The sequence below is a fragment of the Mustela nivalis genome (assembly GCF_964662115.1).
Source record: "Mustela nivalis genome assembly, chromosome: 4".
In the NCBI taxonomy this organism is placed as follows: domain Eukaryota; kingdom Metazoa; phylum Chordata; class Mammalia; order Carnivora; family Mustelidae; genus Mustela; species Mustela nivalis.
In genome coordinates this window covers 32,419,637-32,444,497 of record NC_139023.1, presented here as the reverse complement: position 1 = coordinate 32,444,497, position 24,861 = coordinate 32,419,637, and the positions used below count along the sequence as shown (strand labels likewise).

The 24,861-nt window shown below is 41.2% G+C and overlaps 1 protein-coding gene across 5 annotated transcripts in view; it reads right to left on the bottom strand.

The window, feature by feature from the left end:
• Positions 1-24,861, bottom strand: part of ATP8A1 (ATPase phospholipid transporting 8A1) — a 234,741-nt gene that overhangs the window by 15,431 nt on the left and 194,449 nt on the right. For all 5 annotated transcript variants that reach the window (XM_082728770.1, XM_082728772.1, XM_082728768.1 and 2 more), the window contains 3 exons: positions 22,700-22,761; positions 20,438-20,494; positions 19,382-19,489 (listed from right to left, as the gene is read on the bottom strand). In XM_082728770.1, the coding sequence (XP_082584896.1) occupies positions 19,382-19,489; positions 20,438-20,494; positions 22,700-22,761 (227 nt within the window). The remainder of the gene's footprint in view (positions 1-19,381; positions 19,490-20,437; positions 20,495-22,699; positions 22,762-24,861) is intronic.

Here is a 24,861-nt window from a genome sequence, read left to right as displayed (position 1 = left end):
TCAAAATCAAGATTTTGGAGCAAGTTTCAAATATACTCTGGCTTCCATTCTCTTATAAAATGTAAAATAAATCCTAGCTGTAGACTAAATTTACTATTCCTGGCAAAAAAAATTAACTTTTGTTAAATATAACATTATATTAAAAAATCATCCACATAAAACATGATACAGTATAATCAAATTAAGATATCTATGAAATTAGGCAGAATGATCTTAATTTTTGTTCAAGAATTTACATAACTTGTATCGGTATGTCCTGTTACTGCAAAAGTCAAACCAAGTATGCAGTGCGTAAAACCCAAATAACAGTATATTAAAAATAATTCTATTCATTCATTTGTATTAAATACTAAATCACTATATCAGAATCTTTTAGGTTGTAAAGAAAATGATTCTATGGTTAAAAAATTAATAAATCTATTAGCTGTTTGCAATTAGAACAAAAATCCCTCTGTATGTAATTAGATCCACAGAGTTTAAAAGGAATATGTCATACAATAAAACCAAAAGAAATATCTTGTTTCTCTTTGAGGCTATTTGTTTATCAGAATAAATTTGCAGTGCCTGTTTAAGTGCATAAATGTATTGGTATAACTCCATTAGAAAGCAGCCAACTAATGCAACACCATTTACACTCTGCTTAAATTCATAAGCATTTTTTTTTTTAAACGAGGTATGGTTCAGGAATTAAAGATGGCCTAGAGTTTAATTCTTACAGGCAAATACACAGTTACATGTTACAGTCCTAATCAATCAATCCTTATCTAATACAAAGATTATTAATCTTGAGATTACCTATTCATTTTGACTTTCAACTGAGGACCAGAAACTCGCTTAATTTTTTTTTTTTTCATTAACATGGGCTCATCGACATAGACGGCTAGCTCAAGGATGCTATGGTCTTATTTCCCCCCATATAGGATTAAAGAACTCTGAAGTATGTTTAAAGTAAAAACATACTACTACAAAAGAATTTCAGAAAATAAATGTGGCCACATGGATTCAGTGAAATAGCACCTATATTCTAGACACCACCAAGGTGAAAAATATTCACATAAAAGTCACTTTATTTTATAAGCAAAACATGATCTTCAACATGTTTGCTGACATCTTCAATAGTGAAAACCAACAATTACAATGTAATAGGAAATGTCTATCAAATCACTGGGTTTTGTTTAGATTGAAGGAAGCTTTTTAGTGAGGTAACAACTGCAAACACACACACACACACACACACACCCCATCAAAAAAAAAAAAACAAACCCAAAAACCCATACCAAAAAAACCCCACAAAAAAACCAGACCACATTTCTTTTTCTTTCGGGGGGGGGGGGGAGGCAGATAAGATTTTAAGTCCTACAACTGAAAATGCCTCCTTTGCTTGGTGTAATTTTAATCTATTTTAATTTAGGGGCAAAAGAAGAAAGATTTACGCTTGCCTTTGCCACCTTGTATTAGATGTCGCTGGTGGAAAAGGCAAACGTGGTGTGGAGACTCTGGGCTGCTAATTCTGACCATTGTAATGTTAACTATGAATGGGGAACAACGGGCGCCCACTATTCAGTCCACCAGCCTTTGGCTTTACAAATGAACAACATGAATTGAGGGGAAAAAAGTTTTTCTGCATCATATCTGAAAGCCTGTCAGATTTTTTTTTTCTTTTGCAGAGTTAATCCAAACCTAAAAGATTTAAAGCCGACATTCGCATTAAAGACAGAGTCTCTTTGTATTTTTTGGAAGAAGAGGGGGGAGAAAAAAAATAAAATCCCACAGAGGTATTTCCTTCCTTTCTGTACAAGAAAGCTCCCCCTCCGTCTGGAGAGACCATTTTTGTCTCTAACTTTTCACATCTCGCCACTCGCAGGCAGGTCAGCTGGGGGGAAAAGCGCCTGATCCCTGCAGACAATGCGGGTAACAGGAGCAGCCTGTTCGGGGCCGGGCTCGGGCTCCCTCCGAGAGCGGTTTGTAAATTGCTCCGAACGTGGGAGACTGGTGGGCCCTGCCAAGTGGCCCCCACGGCCCCCTCCTCGAGGCCCTGTGAAACCAAATGGAATCTGCCACAAAAGTGGCTCCCAGGGGACTTGAGTCGCCGCAGAGCCGGAAGGTGGAGGGCACAGGCCTGCGTGGGGAACAAGAAGCGCTTGTCTCCGCGCAGCAGCGCCGGCTCGCCATCCTGCCGTCGGGCCCGTCTGACCACGCGGGCTTCCAAAGTGAACTCACGCGGCCGGGAAGACGCAGGTTGCGGAGGAAAGAGGAGGCACGGTTGGGAAACTTCCGTGTGAACTCGAAGAGAAGGCACATTGGAGAAAACACCAGCGTCTCTGCATTTGAGGCAGGCCAAGGGGCTTGACTGGCTAAGAGGGGCTTCCCTTCTGACCCACAGGAGGCGGTCCCCTAGCACCTAGTTCCCACACCAGGGAGAAACATTCCTCCCCATCAGGGCCCCCAAGTTCAGTCTTGTAGGAGAGGGACTTTAAATGTGCTACCTGTCTACCCAGCTTAGGATCCAGGTTCTTTCCTCTACCCTGCCTTTTCAACATTAAATGTCAGACTGGTGGACTATGACTCTTACTCCTCAGACTACCTCCTTGGACCCTGGTTGGAGCAGGACTGATCATAAACAGACCTGAGTAGTCCTGGCACTGCTCTCCCTTCCCAGCTCTCACACTCCTCTGGGGATAGGACGTAACTCTGCTTCCTCAGCTGGAAAGTAGACTAAGACTTAAACCTCATGCTGTTTGTAGAGGAGCTCCTTTTACTTCGGACAGTGATTAATAACCTTTCCCTTCTTCACTTAGTTTTCAAATTTCTTCAAATACCTAGATATTTCTTTCTAGTGGTCTTCTCTATTAGCTTCAAGGAAGGACATGTTTGTCACAGTATCAAAATTCAGTGTAAGTCAGCTTGTAAATGTCACAATGTATGTTCATCTCAAGACTGAAACTGACCAAGGTAAGGGACCACTAGTAAGTTGCCATTCATCTCTATTTGTTAATTTAGGAACTGGAGACAAATTATCTTTTTCATAAAAATTATTAGACTGTCGGGGCATAATAATTTAGGAAGGGAAAATTATTCAGAAAACAGTGCTGTAAATCTTGCTTAGTTGTTTTGCAGAGGGGAGGGAGGACAGCAAGATAAATTAATATAAATTCCAGGGAGGTGAAGAGTTCATGTCAATAATAACAAAAAAACCAAGGAGTGATTATTAAGTGTCTAGATAAGGCTTTATAAAAGAGCCTTTTAAGCTTAAGAACAGTAAAACAAAAACAAAAGTTGTAAGAAGAAATGTTTTAAAGAACGGATTCATAAAAATGTCTAAGTTCCCCATGTTCTAAAAGAACATAACTAGAAAGTAAATGATAAACAAGAAACTGGAGAATGAATGACTGCCACAAATATATGAAATTCTGCATTCATACTGGATTATAAAAATAGACCATTTATCTTCATAAGAACAGCTAAGATCCCAATAAATAGGCAGAAGACTAGAGAAGGTATTCACAAAAGCAGCAGCAAGTAATCAATAACATGGGAAAGTGTTGCGCCTCTGTGTAGTCATAGAAACACTACAGATTAGATCAGATTGAAACAATTCACTATCACAGCTGGTGTGGGAGAAACAGCTCTTTGTGATAATTTATATTCCTACTGGCGAGATACTCGCCTTTGGGGAAAGTATTTGGCAATGTGCTTCAAAGATATAAACATTCATTCCTGTTAATTTGATAATTTAATTTCTGGAACTATGTGTTGAAATTTGGGACAGCTTTTGCATATAGGTTAGTATCCCATGAAACAGTTCTGTGGTTACTAGTCCTAAGAGCACAAGCCCCCAAAAGCATGTTATGGCCCAAGACTTAGTAAAGGTATAAAGAAACCACAGCAGCACCCCCTTAAGAGTCACATGGCAAACTAGCATATTTGAGGCTTTGAGAAATTGCTGTAAAGAACCCTACTGAACAGTTATTTACTTATTTACAAATTGTTTTATTTAAGTAATCTCTACATCAAACCATCGAACAGATGACCCTGAGATCAAGAATCATAAGCTCTTCCAACTGAGCCAACCAGGCACCCCTGAACCGTTTTTTATTTTACTTACTTAATTAATAAATTTATTTATTTATTTGAGAGAGAGAGTGAGAGAGAGCTCGAGAGGGGAGCAAGTCAGAGCAAGAAGCTGACTCCCCACAGAGCCGGGAGCCTGATGTGGGACTTGATCCTGGGACTCTGGGACCATGGCCTGAGCCGAAGGCAGTTGCTTAACCAACTGAGCCACTCAGGTACCTTTGAACAGTTTTTTAAATCAAGGTTTCCAAGTGTGTTTATCCACATGAAATGCTTTTGTCACATTCTGCTTACTAACACATCCCCTGGAACTAATTCTGGGGCATGCAAATATTAAATGTGGGTTCTTTTAAATAGGAAAACATCAGTGAAAATGAACAGGACACCATGCAGCTGGTTACAGAGATGTACATCCATATTAGGGTTTATTATCCAAGCTGTTCAAGATGCTGTTCACAGACTATAATTATTAGAAAACGGATTGTCTTAAAGAGCCCTAAATAAAGGGAAAGGTAAAATATCCCAGCGGTCTGTCAGGAGGCTTCTGTTAGCATGTAAACACACTTCCTGGGAAGGTTGGTGGTTTCTATTATCTCTACGGGAATCGATCACAATCTTTTAGCAGTTCTGGGATGCACAACCTATTCCACGGCTTCCTACTATCCTGAGGGTACAGTACAAAATCCTTAATAGGATTTTAAGACCTTACCTACTTGACTTCTGTTTGCTTCCCAGGAGCCATCTCTTAAGCCAGCCCTCATCTCTAGCTACACATGTGTGTTTCAGTTCTTGGAAAGTGCCCATGCACACTCTTGTCCTTGGGCCCTTCCATCTCTGACCCCCTGTTTAATTTTCCCATTGGATGGAACCTTCTTCCTTAGACTTGGGTGAGCTGACCTTACTCTGGGCTTCCATTTTGATGGCACCTAGCCCCCATTTTCTAGTTGCTTGTCTGTCTTCCTGTTAGACCATACTCTCTAGAAGACGAAGAAATGTATCCTGAGTTCTCACAACCAAAGTGCTTAACCACCAAGCAGGTGCTCAGAAAAAGGGCTGTTTACTAAATAATTCTTACAACCCAGTGTTGGGAGAGATCGAAAGTCAGACACACCAGAGCCTTGGGACTCTGCTCCTGAAATGCGGTGGTGACACTTGGCTTGGTTTTCTTGTGTTCTGGCATGGAGTTATCCCGGGGGCAGTTATAACTACGTGTTTATGTGATCTGGGGAGGTGGGAGACAAGGTTGATCCAGCTCCTTAATTATCCTTTTTCAACATAGGTTGTCTTTTCTGTTAAAAAAGTAGAGGAACAGAGGCACTTGGCTGTCTCAGTCAGTAGAACGTATGACTCTTGACCTTGGGGTTGTGGGTTTTGAGCTCCATGCTGGGTATAGAGATTACTTAAAAATAAAATCTTAAAGCAAACAAAGCTGAGCATGATGCATTAAAAATGAGGTATGTTAAACTATCTCCTCCCCCATCTGAACCAACAGAAATATTTCAGTGAATCAGGGAAAGTATGATACCTGGAAATGACATATTTTGGTGGGGGATGTTGGGAAAGGATACAGAATGGGCAGGAAGAGAAGGAAGGTCTTCCACCAACATTGAAGGCTTTTATTAGATACATGAATACTTTGCAATGTCACTAAAAAAGAAGACTATATCATCTCAGTCTTCCCCATCTCAACAAATACAAACTTCATCCTTCCAGCTGCTCTGGCCAAAAGGCTGACGAGTCATCCTTGCTTCTCCCCTTTCCTCCCAAACATCCAATCTTTCACAAATCCAATCTGCTCTACTTAATAACACAATCCACGTCGATGTTCAGAGTAGCATCATTCACAACAGCTAAAAGGTGGAAATATCAATAAACAAATGGAAACATTTAATAGGTAAATCTATAGACTACACGCAATGGGGTATCAGCCTAAAAAAATCTGGACGCATGCTACAACAGATGAATCCTGCTAAATGAAACAAGCTAAACGAAGTGAGCAAGACACAAAAGGACATACCGTCTATGATTCCATGTATCTGCAGTGCCTAGGATAGGCAAATTCAGAGACCAAAGGTAGAACAGTGATTGCGGGGCCGGAGTTGGGGGGCAGTGTTGGGGGAGGAAGGAACAGGGAGTAACGAATGCATATGGAGTTTCGGTTTGGGATGATGGAAAAGTTCTGGACATGGGTGGTGGTCAAGGTTGCAGCACACTGAATGTACTTAGAATGTCACCAAACTGTAGACTTAAAAGTGTTTAAAAGGATCAGTGGCAAATTATGTACATACGTGTTTATCAGATAAAACATGTTTAAAAAATTACAAGTATTCCAAGAACAAAAATCCTCTTCCCCCGCAAACCCAGACTCTACCCACTGCACAGCCCTTCCACCCTGGTCTAACTTCCCACCATGTCTTCTCATCTCTGCTCAAGGTCACCTTTCTTTCTTTTTTTTTTTAAATTAAAGATTTTATTTATTTATTTGACAGACAGAGATCACAAGTAGGTAGAGAGGCAGGCAGAGAGAGAGGAGGAAGCAGGCTCCCTGCTGAGCAGAGAGCCCAATGCAGGGCTCGATCCCAGGACCCTGGGATCATGACCTGAGTTGAAGGCAGAGGCTTTCACCCACTAACCCACCTGAGCAACCCACTGAGCCACAGGCGCTCCTCAAGGTCACCTTTCCAGGGATGCCTTCCATGACCACGCCACTTAAAAGTAACACCCCGCTCCCATATTAGATCTTTCTATGCTCTTCCCTATGCGACAGCTCTTACTACCATGGCCCTTACTACCATCTGGTGGGCCACAGAACAGATTTAGATTTTTGTCCCCCTCCATATATTATATGGAAAATATAAGCACCTGTGGCCAGCAGTTTTCTCTTTTGTTCACTGCTATATCCCCAGCAACTAGAATAGTCCTTTGACACATAATTGTTGAAAGAATAAATAATTTAATCCAAGTTAAGGGTACAAATGGAGGGTTAAGAAAAAAACTGGACTAGTGTGTTAACAGTGATTACCTTTGGAAAGTGGGGGTAGTGCTACTTCTCTCCTTTTCCCTCTATTTTCCAAAGTGAACTTAATGACTCTAAGCTACTCCCATAAATCAGAATTATGAATTTCACTTTATAAAGCAGGAATATCATCAATTTTCACTGATATGAGAAACATTCAAGAGAGTTATAATAAAGCCACTATTTTCAACCAGACCCTCACCTCTCTTTCCACATTTAGGATTATCTTCCTAGGCTCAGTTACAGTCAAGCAGAGAAGATGTATTTTCTTTTTCTTTTTCCCCAAATGGTTCTTTAATTGGGAAGAAGGGACGATTCAATAGTGATTGTCCCCTTCAGGAACATGGTATGTTTATTTATTCAATTTTTTTTTTTTAATTTCTCTCATTTGTCTCATTTTCTAGCTTTCTTCTCACTACCCCTATATGTAACTGGCTAAAGTCTCTCTTGTTGCTGTGAATGGGACCTTACATTTTCTTTGTGTAGAAGGGCTTATTTTTGAAGATTGAGGGCTTTCCCAAGGGAGTTAACAAGTTTTGGGGAAAAGAAAAAGTCCAAACATGTATTATATATAGCTTATATATCCCATTATGAGCTTTTTTTGGATTTGGTCAGTAGGGTGTCAGACCCAAGAGTGTAATTGTTCTTTCTGGCCACAGTACCTTTGAAATATCTTGGTAGAGCAACCCTCCCTGCCTATGCGGGGATCCTTATATCACATGACCTCCCACTTCTTTTTTTTAAAACCATTCACCAAGTTATGAGCTCACATAACACCTCTTGCTGCCTCCTCTGTCTCTGTCTATAAGCCTTCTGGTGTCCCCTGGAAGCATCATCTTCATGAAATCATTTTCATTAAAAAAAAAAAAATCAGTGCTCAACTTCAGGTTTTTAGGTACTGTTTCTTTTCATACAAATTTTCTGGGTCTTTCCTTCAGTGACTACCCAAGATGGAAGTAAAAACTTCCCTCCGATAAAATCCAACGACAGAGGAATGCACATGCCAAGTTCTACATTCTGAGATGTTTATCCCTGAGAAAGGTCTCTGATGTCTTACTTTCACTGAAAAAAATTCTCGCAATTTTTCGACTTTCATATATTCATGTCAAAGTTGAAAATGTTTTTCATCCCTGACTAACTTATTATTAGCATTGATTTATCATGTCCTCTGACCCAAATGTTTATTCTATGGTCTCAGGTACTTTCTAGAATACTATGTATTCCTTAATGAAAAGTGATCCACCATGGCTTAAAGTAATGATGTTAATGACGTTAGAGTAGATTTCTTTGCTTAACTTTTCAGTTCTAGCTCCAACCTTTCCCTTCCATGGCCACCCCAAACTCCTTCTTTGCTTGGGCTGTTTTCTACTTGGAGAATCCTTCCTGCACTTGCCTTCTTGGACAGCATGAGGAACGGCAGTACCAAGGAACTATCTAAACTCTAGCCTGGGGTTTGAGGGTCCTGTCCTCTACTAGCCCCTGGGCATCCTGATCACAATAATTAGCATCCTTCATTATAATTACCTTTGATCTGTTTTTTTTTTATCCATACAACACAACCTCCTCAGGACGACTCTCTATTTTTCACCTTATGAACCACAAACATTCAGGATAGGTCTTGATACCTAGGCACTCTGTAAATCTCGGTTGTAGTGAGCTGCCTGGGCTGTTCTACAGGATGAATTATTAGTTTCCCCATAAAAACAGACAGGGCAGAACACCCAGAAAATAACTAAGAAAAAGAGTGTTTCGAATAAACTCCAGCTATGTTTGCAATTATTCCCAGAAGCTCTTGATTACTCAGAGACAAAGAAAAACCTTGGCTTGGCCTACTCCAAATAAACAAACAAAAATTGTAGAAAAGATGCAAATTGTTCCAAAGCCTAGAAAAAAAATAGGCAAATGGGGTAGCAGCTCCTAGCCTTTATGTGCTTTTTGCCCCCCATGGACGTTTCTGGATGGTGGGGATGCGCAGAAGCAGAAGTGATCAGTTTGAGGGACTCGGAACCGATGTTCAATCTAGCTGTCCCTGCCAGGAGAAGTCTTTGTACCTCCACCCTCTGGCAAAGGGAGGAATGAGACAAGATTAAGAAAAATATTCAGAGGAAAGGGACAGAGAGTGAGTTAGCTGGGACCGGAAGCGGTGAGTTAACTTTTTTTTTAAAAAGAAAGTTGAATTTTACTACATACCAATATATACTGAGAACTGAACATGCAAAATCATCTTTTCTAAAAGGGAGCCCAGAGTACCAGGATATGTGTGGCTCTGAAACTCTATTTTCGAGGGATCTAGTTCCCAGAATAGTGAAACTAATTAAGAACAGAACTTGTTTTATTTTAATCTTCCTTATTGTGCTTTTTAAAAAACGTTAAAAGTAGAAAAATGGGGGCAGAAGTAGTAAGCAGATACTCTTTTTATTATAAGAAATGTAATTTTAAAACGTTACGATGTTCTTGGATAAGTTGTATAAGTTGGGGAACACCATCTTAACCTGTTTACTTCTTCTATCATTCCTGCAGGATTTTTTTTTAGAATTTTGTGAATGCTCTTTACATCAAAAACCATCTCAGAAAGCAACAATTGTTGGATTACTAGTAATTCAATCTCTGAGATATGCTGACCTATATCTCAGAGTGTAGAAAGTTACTTTTAAAATTTTGAAATTTATTTTCCGGCTTTACTGAGATACAATTGACACATAACATTATGTAGTGTAAGGTATACATGTTGATTTGATATGTTTACAAACTGTAAAATGAGTACCACCAGAGCATCAGTTAATGCCTCCATCCTGTCACATAATAAACATCTCTTTTCGGAAGTCATTTTTAAAACACTCAAAAAATCAAAAAGTACTTTGCTATAAGAAAGACCTATAAAGGCTGTTAAATAGCTTATGTTGAAAAATGACTTTCATGGCAAAAACTTCTAGTTGTTCCCTACTATATTCCTCCTCCCCTTCTTAGGTGCAAACACTTGATTTTTGGCTGGACACTTGGTCTGCTTGCTCAGACTATATTCCTCCATCTGTCTTGTTGCAGCTGTATGTGGCCATATTACTAGCTCTTGGCCAATGAGATCTAAGTGGAAATGTGGTGGGCCATGTCTAGGAGAAAGCATCAAAGAGAAAGGGTTAACCTTTCTTCCTCCTTTTCTTATTGGCTGGAATGTTGGTAAATGGCTAGCGTGGAAGCAGCCACTTTGGATTATGAGGTCAGCAGAGCAGTAAAGAGCAAGAACCTGGTTCTTGAGGACTGTGCAGGTGCCACACCAGCCTTTAACTGTCTGCCATCACCAATGTCTTTTACTTGAGAGAGAAACAAATTGCTATCATTTCGTCTACAACTATTTGATGTTTTTTTTTTAAGCATCAGAAAATATGCCAAAAAATTACTTGGTTCAGATGATATGTGCTGGGGAGCCTGAGTGATAACATGAAACAAAGCAGCTTTGGACCACTCACTGACAATATCTTTATCTTAGTCTAACAGGGAATGCAAGAATTGTGTTCAATTATGAGCTTTACTGAAGCAGATCACACCGTGACATCTGAGGTTTCCTTTATGAGCCTTTCTGAGGGAATCCCTGGCACGTAACTCAGAAACAAGCTGCGCTGATCTTCTGAGCAAGAATGCTGAGCTTGAGATGATCTGCCCTCTGCCCATCTCATTGATTCCCCATAGCACTTTCTCCCACCCTCTCTGCTCCAGGATTCCTGCATTGGAGCACAGGCACCTGCTGGTCTCTCAGTCCTGAAATGCTCTTCTTCAAACATGCATCACTTTGAGTCTTAGCTTAATCGTTCCTTCTTCAAAAAGACCTTCCCGGAGTAGCATTCTTGTCCTGCCACATAGCAGAGCACCCTGTTTTCTTCCTATCACTTTGTGAGATGATTATTAGTCTTTCATCCTTTAGTTATCTGTTACCTGATTTAGTGATTGTTTCTCCATCCCGTTCCCTGGTCCCCTCACCCCACCTGCTGATGCGGATCTGGCCTCATGAACCCATTACTTAGACACGGTGTCTGGCACCCATTAAGCAGTCAACACATGTTTATGGAATGAATGAATACAAGAATGAATGGTCTCCAGAGAACAGGCAAAGCTCTGTTTTACTAACAGCAGGCTCTGTTCAATTTCCTAGGGCTTGCCCACGGTCGTGGCATTTTGGGTCCACCATATCATCTCTTGTGTTTATGGCACCAACATCCATCCCATCATTAGCAATGAGATCCTTAGGGGCAAGAAGAGATTCCATTCCTCTCCATCCTCCATTGCCCAACACAGAGCCTGGCCTACACTGGACACTCAGTATGTTTGCTCTTGTATTGTCATTAAAGATACCCCATCGACAGAAAGTCAGCTGTTACGGCGACTCTAAAGATAGCTCTAACTTTAAAATGTCCTGATATGGGGTACCTGGGTGGCTCAGTGGGTTAAAGCCTCTGCCTTCAGCTCAGGTCATGATCTCAGGGTCCTGGGATTGAGCCCCACATCGGGCTCTCTGCTCGGCAGGGAGCCTGCCTCCTCTCTCTCTCCCTGTGTCTCTACCTAATTGTCAAATAAATAAATAAAATCTTTTTTTTTTTTAAAGATTTTATTTATTTATTTGACAGAGAGAAATCACAAGTAGATGGAGAGGCAGGCAGAGAGAGAGAGAGGGAAGCAGGCTCCCTGCCGAGCAGAGAGCCCGATGCGGGACTCGATCCCAGGACCCTGAGATCATGACCTGAGCCGAAGGCAGCGGCTTAACCCACTGAGCCACCCAGGCGCCCCAAACAAATAAAATCTTAAAAAAAAAAAAAAAGTCCTGATTTGCTATTATAGTTGTCTCTCCACACCTTTCTCTGCTTCATAGTTTTTTTTTTTTTTTTTTTTTTTTAAAGATTTTATCTATTTGAGAGAGAGAAAGAAAGAGCAGGAGCAGTGGGGAGTAGCAGGCAGGGGGGAGAGGGAGAAGTAGGGCCCCCAACCCCCAAGTAGGGAGCCAGGCGTGGGGCTTGATCCCAGGACCCTGGAATCATGACCTTAGCTCAAAGCAGAGGCTTAACTGACTGAGCCACCCAGGGGCCCCTGTTTCTTAGTGTTTCCTCACAGCTTCTCTTTACTTGGGCTTGGAAGCGGCTATGCCGCCAGCTGCCTTCAGCACTGTGGAAATCTGGCCTGTCTCATTTACTGCAGGGGCACGAGGCCTGGTGACCAATAGCGTGTTTTGCTGGATGGGTTCCCAACTGCTGGCTACTGAAGAACATGTGACAGACTTCAGGGTCCTTGTTCCCTCCAGGCTACTCGGCTAAGCACAGTCATCTTGGATGAGACTCTACTGTATCATAATACTGCCCCACCCCATCAGCAAGGCTGGTCTTGTGACCCACAAATGAGCACATGCCATCTAGGTAATTAAAGGCTGATAGATGAATAAAGACTATTTTAACCAGGAAACTCCTCATGTGTAAAGTAATTCATCGTCTTGGCCCAGTGGCCAAGTGGTCAATGGCACAATTTAGGAAAATCGTATCACTAATGTAGTTTATTAATACCTTTCCTACAGGGGTGACACCAAAGAGTTCAACAAAGATTTTTATTGTTTTTCAGAGGGACTTTACAAACCTCAATCAAGAGATCTGAAATTCTGTAAAACACATGCTTGTTCCTTAACTTCAATTTCCTCCGGTAGTTTTATAGATCCCTTAGGCCAGGGAGAGCAGGACCAGATGGTGTTGGGGAGTGCTTTACGCTGCATGTCTGCAAAGCCACGATAAATTTAAAAGTTTTGCCGATACTAAGCTTCTGGTATTCATCGTGATATGAAATGATCCCTGATGTATGTACTTTGCTTTTTAGTTTTTAATCTGGCACACTCATCATAGTGACTACACTATTTTCTTCTGGAAATTAAAACCAAACCAAACCAAACCATACCAAGCCCAGTAACATCATCTAGACAAGTTGGAAAAGCAGGCTAGCATATGTTTATGTAACATAGCACTTCTCCCCAGGGTCTACCTTACCCCATAAATTGTTGCACTGGTGTGAAAAAATACAAGTCAGGTCTGAAGAAAAAAAAAATCCTTCTCTTAAATCACAACCATATTTGTGAGAGGAAGACAGCGACATATTTAAAGTCGCAGCCAAGCCTGTTGCACTATTTTCTTTTGCTTTTTCCTCTCCTCTGTAATTTCTTACTGTTGCATGCTCTACCTTTGTATAATCCACCGTTCCCCTGCCCTGATGTCAGCATTCCCTCGTAACAGATAATCATGTCCATAATCCCAGTTCCTGGGATACTTGTTAATCATTAGCATCAAATCACTATTCTGGACCGAGATGGAGAATTACTCTAATGGAAACAAAGTGCAAAAGCTATAGGAAGGAATGTTCCCAAACGGCGACACCCTGCCCACCAACTGAGAGCCACCCAGTCTGGCTGTAGCTGGAGTCATCCAAGACGGCATTCAACTCTGAGATATTTGGGGAACCATTTTTGGAACTTTGTGCATGTAGAATGTGCTGAAGGCAGGGGAAAAGAATCGATCTGATGGTGTGAAAAGAACCCGCGATCCGTGGGAAGAGCTAGTATAGCTCTTGAGGACGGCTGATGATAGAAATAATACATACAGACAACGGGCTTAGTCTACCAACTGGATGCACCTACTTTGATGGTTGTCAGTCATATGAAAAAGGCATCTCACGTCCTTAAGGCTGATGAGGCTGGGAGGAAACACCTCCGTGGAGAGGGATGAGACAAGGAGAGAAACATAGAGGGCACAGAGAACAGATGACAGAGGACAGTGTGTACGGAGATTGAATGCAGACGCTGCATTCCCGTCTCAGCGCACTCACAAGCCACGAGAACTTGCGAACCGTGTGTAACAACTCTGTGTCCGTGAAATGTACAATTCCCCATGTTGCCGTGAATGCCCACAGTGAAGGCAAGGAATGTGCTATGCTGGCGACTGACGAGGCCCTATTACTATCGGAGTGGAAACTGGGAATTCTCCGATGATAATGGGATGATTGGGTTTTCGATTTCATAAGCATCTTTTTTAATATGATGGGTATTGGTTATCTTAATACTGTGGTCAAGAAGAGGCCAGGATGTGAAGTGAGATGGCATTTCTAATTATGGGTTAGGGGGTTAGGTACATGTGGAAAAGGGAGAATTAAAAGTCTGCGTGCTTTTGAAAAGAGATGGGAACATGTCCGCACCTGGCTAACTTAGGGAAACTGATCAGGGCTGTGGGTATCCGGGGGAACAGCAGCTAAATCAGGGACATCAGTGGAGTGCAGGGAAGATGGCTGCAGGAGAGAAAGAAAAAAAAAAAAAAAGAAGAAGAATTTCCCACCTGTGGGTATAAAAGAGCCAGGGCCCAAAGAGAAGGTATTTAGATCCTTAGGATGTTAGAGGAAACCAGGAAGCCAGTGGATTTGAGAAGACCTGGGATGAATTCTCTGGGCTACCTGCTATCACTTTGCCTACCACAAAGGTTTATTATTACATGGATTTAAATAAGTCAAGCGGAGAAAGACAACTATCATATGATCTCCCTGATATGAGGAAGTGGTGATGCAACATGGGGGCTTAAGTGGGTAGAAGAAGAATCAATGAAACACGATGGAATTGGGAGGGAGACAAACCATAAGTGACTCTTAATCTCACAAAACAAACTGAGGGTTGCTGGGGGGAGGGAGGTTGGGAGAAGGGGGTGGGGTTATGGACATTGGGGAGGGTATGTGTTTTGGTGAGTGCTGTGAAGTGTGTAAACCTGGTGATTCACAGACCTGTACCCCTGGGGATAAAAATATATGTTTATAAAAAATAAAAAATTAAAAAAAAAATAAAACAAGGAATGCCGGAAATCACACACAGCACCTGCTGCACATGCTGTGTGCACAGTAAATGTCGGTTCCCTTCCTGTCCCCTCTCAGCGCTGCAAGGATTCTCTTCGAACGTGTTGAGAGAAACAGCTCTGTCTTCAGACGGGGCTGCAAAGATGAACTAAGAATGTAAATTGGACATGACTAGACTATCCTGATCTATGTGTGAACACGAGTCCATCTGAATATAGAAGCATGAGACCTGTACCCGTAAGTTGCCTAATTTGCGTACGGCACCCTGACAGCCCGTGAACTAGAACAAAACAGCCTGTGCCCTCGCGACAATTCAGATGTTCCTCTGGAGGGAGCAGGGTGAAGAGGAGGGCACAGAGATCTGAATCTTAGGTGCTGGAAGGCAGCCTTGGAGGTGCGGATGACAGATTCTGCCAAAGTGTCCCCGCCGGCCACCAGGCACAGAAAGAGGTGGTTAAATGAGCTCAGCCTCCTGTTCTGCTGCTAGACATCATGACCCATTGGCTCTCCAGATGTTTGAAAGATGCACTTTTTGAGCCAAAATCAGCCCCTGTGTCTTCTCTGTGTCTCTGTTTTCTCATCTTTCAACTGGTTATAACAGGTTTTCCATGAAGAGCCAGTGACCTGAGGACAAGCACATCCTGATGAAGTTCATGGACGACATGATGGGGTCTGCCTTGCTTTTTATTCCTCTCACTCCTCCCGTCCAGGTGGCCGGCAAATACCATCTGCTCGACCTTTAAAGTTCGCCTGGCCTACACCAACATCTTCTCTCACCTGGGTACTGGGATAAACTTCCTAAATGGTTTACAACACAGCAGCCCTGGTCCTGCCCCGAAAACCCAAGTCAGATCCCAATACCTCCCTCTACAGTCCCTCCAGTGGCTCCTGATCTGACCAGAAATAAAAGCCACAAGGCTCTGTGGGGAGCATGACTGAAAGTGTTGGCTCTTGGTCCCCAGTGCTTGCTATATTTTTTTCTTTATATACTTCTTTCCGCCTATAGATTTCATGTCATTGTTTTGTCTTCTTCCACTAAAAAAAGGAGGCTGAGAAGTACATGACTTTTTGTCTATTTTATTCACTAATGAATCCACAGTGTCTAGAACAGTGCCTGACACTTTGAAGAACGTCAACAAATTACTGGTAAAGTGTTGACTGAAGGAATGTGTATGAAGTACTTAGAGAAGTTCTGGGGATATGGTGTTTAAGACACACAAGGTATTAATGGTGGCATTATTTCTCCCAGATCTTGGCTGCCTTTTTGAAGAACTTCTCTGTCCTGTTGATGCCACACAGTGTAGCGCCCTCCAAAATACCACTTGAACCAGGATGGGGGAGCTGGGCTGCTCTTTTCAGTCTGACTCCATCTCTCATAATTCTGTACTATCCTGCAGGGCTTTTAGGCAACCAAGACACACATACATATTTAATTAATTGTTTTGATTTAGGAAGAATTACTGTCACATTAGTACAGGATAGAACTGGAGTCCTAGGGTACAGTGTGGGGAATCAGACACTGAGGCTGTGTGGTGGTTGTGACAGAAAGTTACCACACACTACCTCACAAATCCTGTGGAGGAACCTTAGGTCCTGGGGGCTGCTCTGGGCCATGTTTCATTATGTGGATTACATTAAACACATCAGATTGAGGAAGGCTAAGATTTATACTGAGCCCGATATTATTTGTAGTAATATATTACTATTGGTAACTCTCAGTAATATATGTAATATATAATAGTATTTTGCTATGAAAGTTAACAGATGCATAAGTAAATTTTATCCAGGATGGCTGGCCAATTTTATACATACACACACACACACACACACACACACACAGATATTGGTAAATAAATAAATTTTTCATATATTTGCATGCTTGTATATATGCATGTATGTATGTACCTGGCTATACTCTTTTTTTTTTTTTTTTTAAAGATTTTATTTATTTGACAGACAGAGATCACAAGTAGGCAGAGAGGCAGGTAGAGAGAGAGGAGGAAGCAGGCTCCGAGCAGAGAGCCCGATGCGGGGCTTGATCCCAGGACTCTGGGATCATGACCTGAACCGAAGGCAGAGGCTTTAACCCACTAAGCCACCCAGGTGCCCCTTGGCTATATACTCTTTTTTAAAATAAAGATTTTACTTATTTCAGAGAAGAAGAGAGAGAGAGAGAACGAGCAGGAAGAGGGGCCAACGGGGAGGGTCAAGCAGACTTGAACTGTGTGTGGAGCACAATGCGGGGCTTGATCCCAGGACCCTGAGATGATGATCTAAACCGACATCAAGAGGCAGCTGCTTGACCCACTGAGCCGCTCAGGCACCCCTGTTTCTGGCTATACTCTTGATTGCAAGATAGAATTTTAAGCTTAGAAAAAATGTAAACCTAAGGGTAGTTCCTTCTTTCTGAAAATAACTGGATTATAGTAGAACTAGTGACTCTCTACATGTAGTAAGAATGTCCAACATTGAGTATTGCTACAAATATTTCTTGGGATCCATTGCTCCAGGCTCAGGAAACAGCAAATGTGGACTCTCTATCCCGGAGAATCTGAGTGGCATACTTGTTAAACCCTGTCTTGGGAGTTGTTGAGAGGCTCATTTGCCCACATACACATATATCAAAATGCTTTGTAAGCACTAAGTACTACATAAATTTAAAGTATTTTCTTTGAATAAATTCAACTGACTTACATTTTGGACAAACCAGTCAAGCCTATGGGTAAATTAATCCATTCTTCATATTTTCAATGGAACCCCAGCTATTTAAACATTATATTCAAAGCATCAGGAGTAATAAAATAACAAGAAAAAGAACCCCTGTTAGCACTTCCCACTGTATATGAAGTGAACAGAAACGTGATCGAGTACTGACATTCATTTCACTTCGAATTAAACACAGCATCACCGCAAGTCCCAAGAGATGATATTAAGTTTTGTGTTTGGGTAATACCAGGAATTCTACAGGCAAGGCTAGAATTATATTTGGTTGGCAAGAAGCCAATCAAACTTCACACTTGTTCTAGAAGTAGGTGGTCAAAAACTCTGTTCTTGTCATCAAAAGCTGTTGGCTTCAGTTGCTTAAACTATCTGAATCTCAATATCTCTCGGGTCCTTCATCTCGAAGACAAAGCATTAAGAAACAAGATAAAATGAGGTCTTGTGAAAATGACATTATGTTGAAATTAACCTGAGGGAAAAGCAGGTTCAATCAGACAGAGCCCGTCAAATGGACACAAAGAATAGAACCAATTTTTCCAAGTGGCATCTTCAGACATATACGGTCTTGGATTTTATTTCTTCAGGGAAAAAGGGCTCAAACCAAGGTAGGGAGGAGGTGCGTTCATAGCTTTCTCTCTGTTTTCCTCAAAATACATGCTGTAAATCTGCTAGAGTTCACAGTACATGTTTCAAAAGCGGCCTTCACTTTTGGTGGAAGGAAATACTTGTTCCTTGATATGTCTGGTTTTGCTGTAATAGTATATAATGCCTCTCTCTAATAAATTTAACCACAAAATTTTTTTCTTAAAGTGTGTCTGCATTCTGCTAATTTATAAAAAGCAGGATGCTGTCAGATAAAATTTCATGAAAATGATCTATAAACCAGACTGTCAAAAGTGAAAGGTACTCAGGCGGTACTTAGGGGCAACAAATCCATGGAAACCACTGGAAAGCTTTCCTGAGGCTGCAGGACAACAGTGTAGGAATGGAGCTCACATTTCCTTGGTTTGCAAGTTACTGTGAGGTCACAGGAAATCCTGAAATGTTTTCCACATTTTCTTTTATACATTTTATGTCAAATTTCCTACAATTGAAATCATAAACCTTCCTACTGCTGGAATCTCTTCTGAAGGAAAGGAGATCTTGTGACACTCCCCCATGAACACCTAATAACTCAATTCCTACCCGTGTAATAAGAAACTGACAGACAGGATTGAAAATGGACTGTGATAAGGCCGCACCGTCAGATGCCCTAACTCGTTCAAAATGAAAACCAAACTGGTATCATTTAAGAAGACTCTCAGAAAGTACATTTAATCCAGTGACAGTAGACTTTTCTTTAGAATAAGAGATAACGGAAGAAATGATAGACTGTCCCAAAGCTTGCCATTTCCCCAGATTGCTTCTCCAAAATGTATCTGTGGATTTACGGTCTAATTTTAAAATGGCATCTTCTGGGTAGAGATTCTTAACATGATTCAAGCCCCCGACGACCATAGTTTATGGTTCTAGCTATGCTTATGAAAGGATAAGTCAGATTTAAGTAAAATGTCCAAGTGTAAAATAGTCCCTCAAGATTTATCACTTGCAACCGTGGAGTTTAAGAATAGCTTTTAAATGGTCAAATACTATTTTGACATAAATCCAAGCTGAACAATTAGGGCTCAGTAATGAATACCAATTTTCCAGATTTGTCTGTCATGAGTGATGGGGACACCTTACCTCTCCTGACATATCGGGGGCCATCGGAACGGCAGGCCACAGAGACGAGTAGATGCCAAAAAACACCACCCAGAGTGCGATGCTGCCCCAAATCGCTATGTGGCTGAACTGCGAAGGAAGGGAAAGTGAGACACGAGACTTCCAGGGAGACTGAGTGTACACACACACACACACAGCTTTTGCAAATGCCCTTATTACTTTTTTACTACACCATAAAGTATTCTTTCTAGGAATTTCTGAATAATGATGTGTGTGTGTTTTAACAGGATGTTTCATCGGTGCTAATGCTAGTGTCTTCCCCAACAGCTAAGATGTTTGCGGGACTGGCATTTCCAACTCTTCCCTCTCAACCTTCTTTGGGGGCCTCTCTCCTCTGATTCTCCTCTTTTTTTTTTTTTTTTTTTTCAATCTGCTACCATCTTTAACCTCCTTTATTTTTGCTTTGCACACTCTCACCTAAAGTGGCTAGACACCACCTGTGAGAATGCTACCTGGATGTCAGGACTGTCCGATCCACGTCTCGTGGGCCCGTCTTTCCCCTGCGCATCAAACCTTCATTTCCTTTTGTTTCCTGGATCTCTCTACCTGGATGTGAATCTACTTCAGAACTAATGTTCTAAAATGGAACTTGTTTTTATCCTGACTGGATATTTAGAAACGTCCGAGGACAAATCTTTCGCTCATGTTCCCAGTTTTCGAAATCATTTTCCAATGGGTTTTCTATGGAATGTGTCTTGTGACATGCTCTACTAAGTAAGGTTCTTAGTCAAGTTTTGGAAGCCTCTCTCCTTCCTGGGATAGTCACAATAATATAGTAAAGGTTCTGAAAATCTTGTGGTCCATAAACTCATGTGAGTTTTTTTTTTCACTTGCTGTTTCCAAACTAGACACACTAGAATTCCTGGTTCCCTCCCCCTCCACCCAAGACCCCTCCCAATGAACAATCCACGGAACAAGGGTACAGGGACACATAAAGGAAGAATGAAGAACGACAATGTTCGTGATAACACATAAGTAAGTGAGACACGCCTCGGTTGTGGTTGGAGATGCTCTTACCCATGTCCAATATGATGTCTCCAATCCAGCTTTCAGACACACAGTTATCACCACAAACTAAAACAGAACAGAAAATGTTATGTTATTTCATAAATGTGTTAATTCAAATGGCTAAAAGGGAGGTTTATAAAGACCAGGCGTCATACAGTGAATGAGACTATGGGACTGGCCGATGACTCAGCTTGCTTTGTATGTCTATCTTGCAATGACACAGGTACAGGGTGCCTGCCCACGATGGCCGTGACCGGTCAGAAGGGCCCAGAACAGCATCCTACCCCCGTCCTCTTCCCCTGCACACCTTCCCAGTCCATCCACGAGGCTTCTGTAGATTCATTTCTGAATGAGGAGTATATGTCTGCAGTAACTTGGATTTTCAAGCTTGCTTCAATTGTATATCCTCTGTAATACTTAAAGCCCCTACTTTCCAAATTTTAAGGATAAATCCTAAAAGTAGTATAGCTGGATATTTAGAAACTTAAACACTTACTCTGTAACTTGACTTACCTACAACCCTACAGATCAGGACATAAAAGCCTGTTAATACCCTCCAGGATGTACACACCCATTACCATCGCTAACCCTGCTGCTAATTCTGAAGTAAGGGCACTAGGTTTAATGAATGGCCCTGGGTTTTCCAGAGGGTAGGGCCACGGTTAACTGGACTTGCCCTGGAGTCAGACTGTTCGCGGTCAAGGCTCCACCATTTATCAGGTGTTTTGGTTGAGGTACAGGGTGATTGACATCCGTGTCTCAGCTTCTTCATCTGTAATATGGGACTGGTAATGATCTCCTGCCTCAGAGGGCAGGGAGTATAAAACACAAGAGCAGTGCATAGCACTGTAATCTGTTAGTAGCTATTTACAATTAAAAATAAAATTTCAAATACTGTTAGTAGTCAACGGAATTCTGGCCACTTCCGGTAGTTGGCAGTGGTGGGAGTGAGAAGCGGGCCTAGCACGGCTGGGTGAGAGGCGCTTGCGGGCCTTGTTCTAGTTCAGGTTTGCAAAGAGCGTTATGGCCTTCCCCATGGGGTCAGAGAGTGAGGCTCAGGGGAGGCTTTCTCAGCAAGATCTCTAAAGGCAATTTAGGATTAATTCTGTAGAAGTTAAACTTTTGTGAGGATGCAAGTACGCATTAACACTCTAAAAAGAAGTTCAAAACTAAGAGATACAGTGCGACATACAATTAATAAACTTAATTTGACATAAAATTAATACTCCTGAGACCAGAGTATTTTAACGTGTCCTAAGAGACGTCGTTGCTCTATACTTGGATTAATTTCTAAACTGACTCTATTGAATACTTATTTCTGTTTTACACTCACGTTGCAGGAGACCCAGTCACCAGCCCTCCAAACATACTTTTCTTTTCTGTTACTACTTCCGTGGGTGGAGTCAACGGAAAGGAGAAGCCCTAGAAAATAACTTGATCCCTCTGTTATTTAATGGCCTCAATGTCCCATCATTCAGTTATTTAAACACCATATTATGGTTTTTCTCCCAACTAAGTCAGCCATGCTGACAGCCGCTTATTATCTGGAGCAGCTCCCTGCCTTCACTCGGGGGGCACGGAGAGGGACACGGAATCAGAGGAAGGAACCCTGGCCTGAGGATTCAGTGTTGAAGGTTGTAGTAAACTTATCAGACACCAACTACGTGACCTCGGGCCTTAGCATCCAAGTAGTGCCTTTTTTCTAAAGAAAAAGTGGTCTTAAGACATTTTTTGGCCCTTTATGGCAGGAACGGGCTTGCACTCATGTGTGTGTCCTCTGTAAGTGTTTGGATAATGACATAACACAGTGGGTGCCATGCCTTGTGTGGATGGAATGTCCCCAAAGAGTAATTCCTCTCCCATTTTAGTTATTGTGAGACTCTAGAATCATTACTGGTTAAACACCCAAGAACAGTATGATAATATTTGCCATAAATTCAGGAAAGCAAAAAAAAAAAAAAAAAAAAAAAGTATTAACAAGGGCAGTAAAATAAAAATGAAGAAAAAGAGACAAGGAAGAGGAAAAGGAGAAATGGGGGTGTGCTAAGAGGAAGGAGGGAATGGCAACAAGTCCTGTCAAGTCAGTGAGCCTAAGTGACATATTAATAACCTCATATAATCTCTTAATAGTCAAAACATTTTATTTCATTTTTAAAGGGAAGTGCAAACAACGCTATGTTCAGAAATGCACATGGTTAAATTTGACAATAAAATGAGCACATATGAAAGGATTGATTTTATATACAAGCTAGGCAAATGCTCTGTACTCACCGTGTAAACAAAGTTTCCCAACAGCAGATAATCAGAGGTCTTCCCATTTCCAAATACATTACCTGCATGACAAGAAGAGAGGCTCATTAGAAATGGAAACCAAAGAGATCCTTTCAGAATTCTTTCAAAGATAAATCAATTTATAATCGTTGAACAAAAGAAGGAGAACCAAAAAAAAAAAAAAAAAAAAGGAAGGAGAACCAAGTGTCACACCATGGAATCAAACGAGGCTAATTAAAGAAAAAAATTATAAGAAGTCTCACAAAGTTGCTATAAAGGTGGGTCACAAATTAAAAACAATTTCCAATGACCAACATGAAGGAGGAAACCTGACTTGTTAACCAATTCTTAGGATCCATGAGGTGGAAAAAAAAATAAACAAAACTTATTGTTCAAGGAAAGCCAAATTCTACGGGTATTTGAGAAAAGGAAACATCCTGAACCTTAATAAAGAACTTTGCTAACAATATAGATGAGGGTCTCTGGGAGACTTCTTACTTTCTCTCAATGAAGTTGTTGGCATCAGACCAAAAGGGATTCATAAATGCAAATCACGGAAGACTGAAGAGAACTGATATGGTTCCAGGCATATGGCTCATAGAAGGTTTGGCTGAATTAAGGCGCATATTTTGAAGTATTTTGTTATCCAGCAATGACTAAGAACTGTGGGTTTACATGAAGGGTGTGGTAGTCAACAAAGAATCATGATGACTGATAAAAAGATAAAAAATTAAAAATAACTGAATAATGAAATCTTTGGAACCACGGAAACATTTAAAACCCATGGCGTATGCAGTACAATATCTTACGCAAATATTCAACAATTCAACAATGTTTATTCAAAATCTCATACGTAAGGACAAACTATGTTAGAATAAAGTATGGGACGAGACAGGCAGAGGGGTACCGGTATGAAGAGAAGGAATAGTCCGTTGAGTTTGGGAGACACAGACCAGGCTTGGTTCTGTGACTAGTTGTGTCATGTTGGTTTATAACTAACCTCCAAGGGAACTCAGTTTCTTCACTTAAAAGATGGAGTGAAACTACCTATGCCTGGAGGGGTTTTGATATTAAAATGAGATTTCCTATGGGAGACGCCAAGCACAGTGTTCCAGTGCTGGGTGCACACGTGGCAGACACTCCAGGATGTGTCCCTACCCTAGAGTTTTTGGGTTGAAGTAGGGCTGGTAAGCAGTAATCTAGGAGACTCCTCTGTAGTGGTGGTATTCCCCGATTAAGGATACAGGATTTGATGTGCTATGTCTTTTTTTTTTTTTTTTTTTTTTTAAGATTTTATTTATTTGAGAGACTGAGTGAGAAGGGGGCGAGGGGCAGACGGGGAAGGAGAGGAAGAAGAAAGAATCCCAAGCAGAGTCAGTACAGAGCCCGACATGGGATTTGATCCCATGACCCTGAGATCATGACCTGAGCTGAAACCAAGAGTCAGATACTCAACAGACTGAGTCTCAGGTGCGCCTTGAGGTACTGTGCCTTCTGAACACACTGTTTACAAACTCGTATCTGCCATGAATCTGCAAACTTCTATACAACCAAACTAACATACTCAGAAATCTACATACTCAGAAATCTAACATACTCAGAAATCAAGATGTCTCATGATCACGTCCTGACTTCCATGCTTTTACGCTGGTCCTTTAACCAGTATATATAGGTTATCAAAAATAATCACATTCAGGTCCAGGGAAGCCTTCTGGTCATGACTGGTTTACCATGAAGAAGTCGAAGATTCATTTCAAGGTCACGTAGAGAAAGAAACGAAAGAGCCTACTGTAGGGATTCTCCGAGTCAGCATTTGGATGACTGAGGTAAACCATTCATTCTCATACTTTCTGGTCTCTAGACTCCTTTACACTTAGGAAATTATTGATGATCTCCAAAAACTTTTGTTTATGTTATATCTATCGATATTTACCAAGTTATAAATTAAGGCAGAATATTAAAAAAATATATACTGACTTATCTAAAGATAATAGTAAAAAAAACTCCATCCATAGAATATAAAAACGGATTTTATAAGTAGTATTTGCCCCAACAAAAAAGGTTAGTGAGGAAATTGGCCTTGTTTTCTATTTTTATAATCTCTTTAATGTCTTGCTCAAGAGAAGGAAGCTGGATTCTCATATGCTGGTTGAAATATCTAA